The sequence below is a fragment of the Coffea arabica genome, chromosome 2e (assembly GCF_036785885.1).
Source record: "Coffea arabica cultivar ET-39 chromosome 2e, Coffea Arabica ET-39 HiFi, whole genome shotgun sequence".
Classification (NCBI taxonomy): Eukaryota; Viridiplantae; Streptophyta; class Magnoliopsida; order Gentianales; family Rubiaceae; genus Coffea; species Coffea arabica.
Window position 1 is genome coordinate 8,790,509 of NC_092313.1, and position 9,109 is coordinate 8,799,617.

The 9,109-nt window shown below is 34.9% G+C and overlaps 1 protein-coding gene across 2 annotated transcripts; it reads right to left on the reverse strand.

The window, feature by feature from the left end:
- Positions 1 to 232: 232 nt before the first annotated feature.
- LOC113730730 (bark storage protein A-like) lies at positions 233 to 2,738 on the reverse strand. Of its 2 annotated transcripts, none has more exons than XM_072078722.1 (6): positions 2,409 to 2,738; positions 2,273 to 2,340; positions 1,840 to 1,974; positions 1,532 to 1,741; positions 811 to 990; positions 233 to 564 (listed from the first exon to the last, which is right to left on the reverse strand). In XM_072078722.1, the coding sequence occupies exons 1-6, from the start codon at positions 2,659 to 2,661 to the stop codon at positions 412 to 414; spliced, it is 999 nt and encodes a 332-aa protein (XP_071934823.1). In that variant the 5' UTR covers positions 2,662 to 2,738; the 3' UTR covers positions 233 to 411. The 2 variants fall into 2 exon arrangements, with proteins under 2 accessions (XP_071934823.1, XP_027111408.1); XM_027255607.2 differs by having other exon boundaries at positions 1,819 to 1,974; positions 2,409 to 2,735.
- Between the last annotated feature and the right edge of the window lie 6,371 nt (positions 2,739 to 9,109).

Below are 9,109 nucleotides of genomic sequence, written 5' to 3' on the forward strand. Positions count from 1 at the left end.
GATTCTGTTGGAATGCCTGATAACATTTTGTGGCTCAGCACACTTCGTGATATCATCCTAAACAAAGAATGAATGCTATGAAACTGGATGGAGTCTTTATTCACAGATTTCTTGTGGCCAGTTTTTTTTTCCTTCCTTTTTTTTTTTTTTTTGTGTAGGAGAATAAGCTCCCATCTCAATCAAGCTTCATAAAAATCGTAATGAATGGCAAAATTTCATGCTCGTATGGATATTGTAATGAAAGTCTTGTACGGTTAATTCTATATATGCCCCCCGATGCAGTGTGGCAGAAAACAACAATATTGATGTCATCAAGTATATTGCGAGTCCTTAAACCACATTGATGTTTATATGGTGGCCTTTGATGAGGATTATTTGCATCTTTGTGACTAAAACTTGTAAATGACCTGCTCATAATGCCTTCACAAATTGAACAACAGCTTTGGCGGCATTTGAAGCTGCCAGAGGCCCAAATAAGTCGATTGGATTCTGGCCTTCTTGTGCTCCAGCTTGGTCGGATAGTCCTCGGATGACAATAACCGGAAACCCATTTGACAGACTTGTCTGAAAGGCCAGAACACACACACAGTTAATTATCTTGGTTGTTAAAGGAATGATTCTGAGAAACGATGATTGAAATCTGTTGAAAATTGAAAGGTATGTGAAAATTGATCCAACTTCTTGGTTTCTGCATTTGTCAAGACGAATTTAGACTGCAGATTTGCAGAACAGGTGATCAAGAACATGACCAAGCTTTGGTACACCTGAGTTGTAATGGCTGAAATACACTGACAAGAGAAGGGAACTTGCCATCACTACGGCTACACTCTCCATATCCACTGAGGAGACGTGGAAAGTTTTGTATAGGAACTCCCCATAAGCTGCATTGTCTAGGAAAATGTCAGCAGTTGCGCCGCTGAGTCCAACAACTAGCTTGGGCCTTTGAGTTAGGCACGAGCTCGAGTTCACGCACTGCTCCAGCACCATCCCCTGTAACAGGAAAAATAGCACGAGTCTTGAGTATTTTTGACACTTAATAATTGCTAAGGTTTTTCAGGATTCAGAACCAGAACGAATGCAACGGATCATAAGCATGATTCGAAGTCTCGGCCGAGACCGAGACAAGATGACTCCAAGATACTTGACTCGCCAAGAACTCAGTCGAGTCACCGAGAACTCAACCGAGAAATCTCCGATACAGATAGTCTTGGCCCAGTCGACCCGAGTCATTTCGAGTCAACTCGCAAATTTACATTTTACAAATTTTCTTTTGCCAATTGTTTTATTATTTTTGTTTAGCATATTTTTAATATTATTTATAATTTTTAAAATATTAAATGCTTCAAAATTTACGTCTCATCAAAACTGTGACCAATATACCAAGACCGATGTGAAACGATTCGCGCCGCGACCGCGACCGCGACTTTGAACCATGATCATAAGGGAGTCCTATACTAATAAATCTTCGATTGAGAAAGAATAGGAAAAATACAGAAGATAAGAGAAGGAATTGTGTCGAGTCATTTCTTACCTCAAGATGAGTGTGTGCTAATTCAAGCCAATTCTTGCTTACGTGAAACCAAAGCTTTCTTTGAGCAGTATTGGGCTTTCCCCACTTCGAAAAGAACTGCTCAGTGCTGTATCCAATGCTCCCCAATTGATTATATCCTCCGGACGGCTCACTGTAGGCTCCAAAATCCAATTCAGTAAAATCACCTGCTGGGACTGTCGCATTAGGCTTCTGCTCAGGAAAAAGATTCATGTAAATCAGTCGAAAACAGATGTATTAACATGTTAAAAGCAAGAAATGGAAGTTACGAGCCAATCCCATAAGCCCGCCTGAGCAAACTGCTTGGGGATGGTAACATCTCCTATGGACATGGAATTATTAATACTGCCCGCGATGCCAAAATGCACTACTCCAATTACATCAAACATATCTAACATTTGTTGCGTTGCTGCTGCAGCATTCACCTGAGTGAAACAGGATGATGTTTGTCAGGTTGTCATTGACCAAAAGGGAAACCCAAAAAAATAAGACGAATTACAGGAAAAAAAAAATACATAAATCATAGAAATTAAGCACTTTATGTTGGAAAATTTCTCTTTGTCTAATATTGTTCAGTTCGCTGCATCTAATCTTAGCTCCTTTAGAAATGCATCAATACTTTCTCATGTCCCAATTCAAAGGGCTCCTATACTTTTAAACAAACAATAATAACAATAAGAATAATCTGACTCAGCCGCGAACTAGAGAAAATATGAAGCCTACCATTCCAACCCCGCATCTCACATAAATGACTTTCTTTTTTCCCATCTTCCCTACTCGGAAACGCCTGCCTGCAAGAGAATAGTAGAAACCAGGACCTCTTCCTCAATAATCAAAGTTATATACGGACGGACTTTACCTGACAAGTCGACATAAGGGTGTTTTTGGTGTGGTTTGAATGCACCAGTGTCAAAGAAAGCATCTTCTTCTGGGGGATAAACCGTGATCAAACCAAGATAAGGCCCCCTAAGGTTAACCTCCTTCAGTATTGTTAATGAAGATTCTAATTTTTCTGCTGATGACAAAAGGGCGGGCAATGACAGACAACACAACAGAGCGGAAGCAAGATCAATCATCACTAATCCTCTTTCAGTGACTTGTTTTGCAGCCATTGTCGCATTTCTTTTAGCATAGACGATAACTAATGTTGCTTGGGATTTCTTTTGTGCCCAAGCATTTCTTTTTTTTTTTTTTTTGCTTTGAGCTGCAAAAGAAACGAACAAGAATAAATTAATCAGATTTAAATACATGTCACGTCCAGTAGATATCAAGTGCTTGTTCCGAGCTGGTTATTATTGTCAAGTGTTAGCTATAGAACACACGCCCAACACCAACGTGGAGATTGAAGATGTTATGTTTCACAAAAAAGCATTGTATAAAGGCACACATTGATATTAGTTAATTAGTAAGTACTCTTTTTTTAAGAAAAAAAGAATTAAGGTTATTTAACTCCTTGATGACTCAAATTCGTGACCCCTCAGTTACGAATAAAGTGTGTGTTTTACCAATTAAATCACGTTACATTATCTTACACATTGATAGTTGTAGGTCTTGAACAAGAAAAATATTAAGTTGAAGCAATAAAGTGAAACTTGTAGTGCAAGGGAGTTGATATTCATACTAATCTAAGTGCACATAGCTCGCATCACATGAAACAAAGTTTGACATGGAATTGGAACAAAATTGTTTCCTAAGATGCTCTATGCAATGAAATAGCCTTAAAACTTTGGTATTTGACATAAAATGCCAGCCATGAATTCAACAATCACAATAAACAAATCGTGCAAATGTTAAAATGCCTGAAATCAATTTCTTGTGGCCCGCATAAGAGCCAATGTCATAAAGAGCCCTAAAACTACTTTCGCCACAGTAAAAGCGTGCGAAAGAAAGAAGCCATATATGCTTGGAGCTGAGTGACAGGGCTGTCCCTTTCTAACCAACGAAGATAAGATAGAAGGGGCCGATCGAGCTAGGAGCCTAGGAATGCTCATACAGGTCCAATATGTGATCTGATGCAACACTGTACACTTCTAAATGTACATAGCTCGCATAACATGAAACAAAGTTTGAGATGAAACCTTATCCAAATGTAGTCGCTTCCTAGTGCAATTACCACATCGAATGGTTTTACTTCGATGTTGTGATTTTCCTCATTTCCTATCCTTTTACTTAGTGTCACTTGATTTTCACTATTGTCTGCCCGCATCTTCCTACTACATAATCAAAGATAACCTTGAAAACAGTTCATATTTTCTATTCATGAAAAATTGCTTGTGGAACTTGTGGTTTGCATTCAAAGTTCTGAAAAGCCAACTTATAGTTCGTTTCTCTTTTATACCCACTCGTTATAGATAGTTGTGCAGACGGCAAATATAGATAAACGTGATAGAATTTTGACAGATATTTAGGCTTTCTGTGGTATCAATGCAGGAGCTACGAGCCCATCAGTTATCTTCATCCGATACCTTGAGTTCCTAGCTAGCCCTGCAATGCATGAACATCATAGGGCAAACCTACAGAAGAAGAAAGAATGAAAAATAGTGATACGTACATTCTGACGTGGTAACAGTATCCTATAATGCTTTTAGATGTAAAACGTATAAACAATGCAACTTTATTGCTAAAGAACAAAGTGCAGAACAAAATTGTTTCCCAAAATGCTCCGAGCAATAAAATAGTTTTGAAACTTTCGTATTTGGCATAACATGCCAGCCGTGAATAGAGTAAATGGAGAAAAATGTCGTCAAACTGTTACTTTTATCGCTTTTCATCACTTAGTTAATTTTGTAGGTAAACAGTGTATACACTATTATCGTTTTATTCATGACATGTGTGCGAAAGTTGAATTTCAAATTCAAATTTTGCATAGTTGTCAATCATAGTTATCAAATTCAAATTTTGTATGATTTTATAATCATCCAACGCTGATAGTATATATATTGTTAGTTTAGGAAAGATTAATCTATTTTTTTTTTTAACAAAGGCTCTTACAGTCTCACTCCCAAAATTGGGCCTTTTGCACGATACCTAACGATGCTAAAATCCTCACCTGAACTGACTAGAATACAATTCACCCAAGCTGCTCTTGTATGTTCTTGTGGACATCACCCAAGCTACCATTACAGCTACCGGAGATTATTTGTGCTTTTAGGATTTTTATTGTTCCACAACGAGAAAACTAGTAGTTAGGAGAAGCTGATATGATTTTTTTTTTTTAAAGACTCTGACTATTTTGTCCTTAGAGCTCTTTGCGCAAATCATGCATGCGATTTTCTGGTAGCATTTATGGCCTAAATATAATAGGATGACCAAGAAGTTGCGTTGTTTTTAATAGTTGGGTGACACTTTTTACTGAGGATAAAAAAAAAGTTAAGTGACATTTTTTACTAAGAAAAAAGTTAGGTGACAGAGAGAGATAAAAGGTAATAATTTGATCACATATTGCACCATTTGGCCTGGAAATAACAATCACAACAAACAAATCGGACAAATGTAAGAATGGAAGGAAACAATTTCTCCTAGCCCTAGCCCTGGCCCGCAGTAGAGCCCATCTCACAAAGAGCCCTGAAAGCACTTTCGCCACAGCAAAAGCGTGCCCTTTCCGACCGACGGGGAAAACATACAACGTGCCAAGCGAGGATAGGAATCCTCGCATGGGTCCGTTATTGTTTTAAATTAAAACCATGCAAGTGGATCAACGTTGCTATCCTCATATTCCACAAGGAGATAAAGAAATCGCCACAAGCCTTTGGTCTCGTGCTCACCACTAACTTGCTAATTTCTTTTTGTCTTTGCTAATATCTCATTTTTTTCTTCGTCTCTCTCTCTCTCACACACACAGACACACATCCCCCCAAACATGCTAACCTCAGACTCACATTCCCTTCTTCCTTTATGTTTACATAAATTCTCTCATAAAGCAAAGCATCTCTTCATTCTATCATTTTCTTACCCTTTAATCTCAGCCTTGACTCATCCTGTTTCTTTTTTCTTGTCTCTCTATCCCTTTCCTTTTATATTTTTTTACTTGGCAAGCATTCTCTGTTGATTCCTGTGAAGACATATTTCCACCATCATTCTTGATCTCTTTATTATCAATTTAAAGGAGTAAAACACAGTTCGAGGTGGAATTTATTTTTTTTCTGCTGTACATGCACTTCACTAAGAACAGTACAAAACGGACTATCCAAAATGTAATGAACTTTTACTCCACTTACAGTCTTATTAAGAACTTCCCAACTGCGACAACAGCAGTTTCCCATGTCTAACAATCTTCATGTATCATAACTATGTTTCTCACAAATTCTTTTTCTAGAGCCATCCGGATGTTTTTTTAGGCTGAAAGCCATCCAAATTTTATTAGAAAATCAACTATTTTTAAATACTTATTCATATACCTTTAACTGTTCAACTGCAACATCATCCATGAATATCATAGCAAGTCTAAATTCATGAAATTGCTCCAATAAAGCATGACATTACCAATTGACAAAACTTCTGATAGCGAGATATGCCCATGCATTACATTTCTTATGGTCTGACATTAATCGAAGGCAATAACAAATTGCCAAACAAACTGCGCATGATAATCCTCTACCACAAATTAATTGAGGATGAAAAAGTCATGTACTAAATGATTCAAGCTTTCATCAATCCGTAAACAATTCCTAATCTTCTAAGCAAATCCGAGTTCCAAAATTTTCAACTCTCATTTTCAATAATATCTTTCTTGTTTGACAAATGTGCTAAGCTGCTGACTCTGACAATCTACCGATGAAAATGAATAAAATTCAATTAGACATTAAAATGAATTACACACAATTCTGAGAGCCCCAGCAAAACGAGTTGGAGATGAAGCAGATGATGCGAGTTTTGCCGAGGAAGGGATCGGCAGGTGGAAGAGAAAAGCCGAGCTCGGAGAAGGGAAGGTGCTCGAGAGATCACCGGATTTCGGAGCCTAGATAGCACCATGGATCATCCACAGGCAGATTCGGGCTCTAAGTTTTTGGGTGCGGAATTAAATGAAAAGTTTTTTATTCTTTTTCTTCAGAATCCGTACTAATTGTAATGGTAACTTGTCAAACTAACCCCTCTTATTCATGCTTTAAAGAGAAATTAAAAATAGTTTTTTGAAAGCTTACTTTTTTTGTCTTTTTTATGGAAGATATAATTTGTACATGCAAATGCAGTCAAGAGAGATGTTTAAGTAATAGTATGAGAAATAAAAAGATAAATAAAAGGGTTATTATCACTTTACCTCCTTAAACTATATCATTATTATTAATTTATCCTTTAATATTATCTTTTAGTCATTTCACCCCATAGGTGTTTTCAGACTCGGACCGGGCATCAGCTCGATCAAACTTAGGGGTTCGATCGAGTTCGATCGGGGTTGAACCAGATGATATCATAATTAAAAATTATTTAAAAATTAAAATATTGTATGTAAAATACTTAAGAGGATATTAATATTAATAAATGTATATTCATATATATTTGATGTTTCAAATTTATTTAATAAGAAAATACAAAGAAATTAGAATGATCAAGTAGCAATTTATATTATTAAATGAACATTAACAAGTTTAGAATTAAAATTATGGATTTGATTGAAAAATAACACCAAACTTTAGGACAACATGAAATATTTGAGATATATTAATAATTTTTAACAACCTTGGGGCCAAAATATAATATTGAAAATGCTTTGACCTTTTTAAAAAAAAAAAAAAGCTTGACATCAAACTAGTTCATCCGGTTTGCCAGTCAAACCCGATTTTTGACCGGGTTTGACCGAGTTTTTATACATCCAATCTTTTAGAGTAACTCAGACTGAACACTTCGCCGGTTTCAATTCGACCGGCCGGTCCGGTCCGAGTTTAAAAACACAACCCATAGGTAATTCAACTCAGTATGTTAATAAAAGTTTGACCAAAATATCCTTTTATTTTATAACATTATTACATTGTTATTATCACTTTATCCCTTTAAATTATGGTGGTATAATCGCTTTATTTTCTAACATTATTTTCTAGATATTTTACCTTATCATTAATCTAAAAAGTATGTTTAAAAATTTTTAAATGTATTTATCTTTTTTATATATAATTAAAAATAAAAAAGTTGAAATAATTATTCTTTCTTTTTTCGACTCTAAGATTTCAAAAACATAACAATAAAAGGGTTTTTTCAAATTTCTTTCTTCACACTTATTAATACTAGGAAAAGAAAAGGAGATAGGACAGAAGGAGTCAAAAAATTAGATTTTGCAAATAAAGAAAATAAGGAAGAATATAATATTATCGTATTATTTTAATATTTTCGGAATTAGGATTGGAATTGGGTAATAAACAGAAAAGTTAAAGTAATTTCAAAATAATAAAAATATTGAATTCTTTCTTATTTGTATTAAAAAAAGAATTGTGCTCTCACACACTCTCTCTCTCTTTCCCTCCCCTATTTTTCTTTTGTTTTTAATATTAATAAGATTGTCAAGGAGAAAGAGATTAATGTTTTGACTTTTTTTCTTGATACTAAAAAGGAAAAAAGTCATTCTAAATTTTTTATTATTTTTATTATATAAAAAAGAGGGTACTATCTTCTAAAATTTGTTAACTTGTTAAGCTGGTTTAATGGTAGGATAAATTGATAACAAGATTATAGTTTATGGGGGTAAGGTGATAATAATTTTAACTGTTAAACATGTCTTATCACTTAGATTAATAAATTCCGTTAAGTTTGACCATTAGTCTTGAGAGTAAAATGACTAAAAAATAACGTTAAGGGAAAAATTGATAGTAACAGCGAATGTTGAGGGGGTAAAGTAAAGTGATAATAACCCTAAATAAAAAGGAATTCATTTCACAAATTTTAGTTGCAAAAAAATTAACTAAATTACATGAAACAAAACCAACCAAATGGATGCACTTATTTTTAATTCCACTATTTTTAACTTAAATTAGAAAATCCCTTTCATAATTTCCCTACTTTGTTAGTTTTCCATATGAAAAAAACTCCAACTTTGGTTTCCATATGGCATCAAAATTGGAAAACAGATAACCAGATGTACAACAACAATTGTAGGCCTACACAGGAAGGGTGAAGAAACAAGAGTGAGAAACCCTAGTAATGTTGAACCATCTGAATTAAACTGCTAAAGAAGGTGAACAACAGACAATGAAAACCTTGATCGTATATTCTTGGTTTTGGTTTACAATTTCCCACACCAATATGCATTTGATTATAAGGATGCTGAATATATAATCTTATCAAGTGAAACACCAAGTGTTTTCCTTTGCCGCATGCCTGTGACTGCTATGAAACTTTTTATCAAATATTGATCTATACATGCCATAAGTAACTTGTAAATTTCATTCAAGATTTGATTTCTTTGTAATGTAGTTCATAAATACTTGTGTAAATTTCGCATTCATTCTTTTTTCTAGTTGGAGTACATAATCATGGTCCTAGAAGTATTTAGTTGTGAAGGTTTCAGTTACAAATCTAACCATAATACCTGTTACTTTCAAGATCTCTCAATATGAAAGAAACACAGAAAAA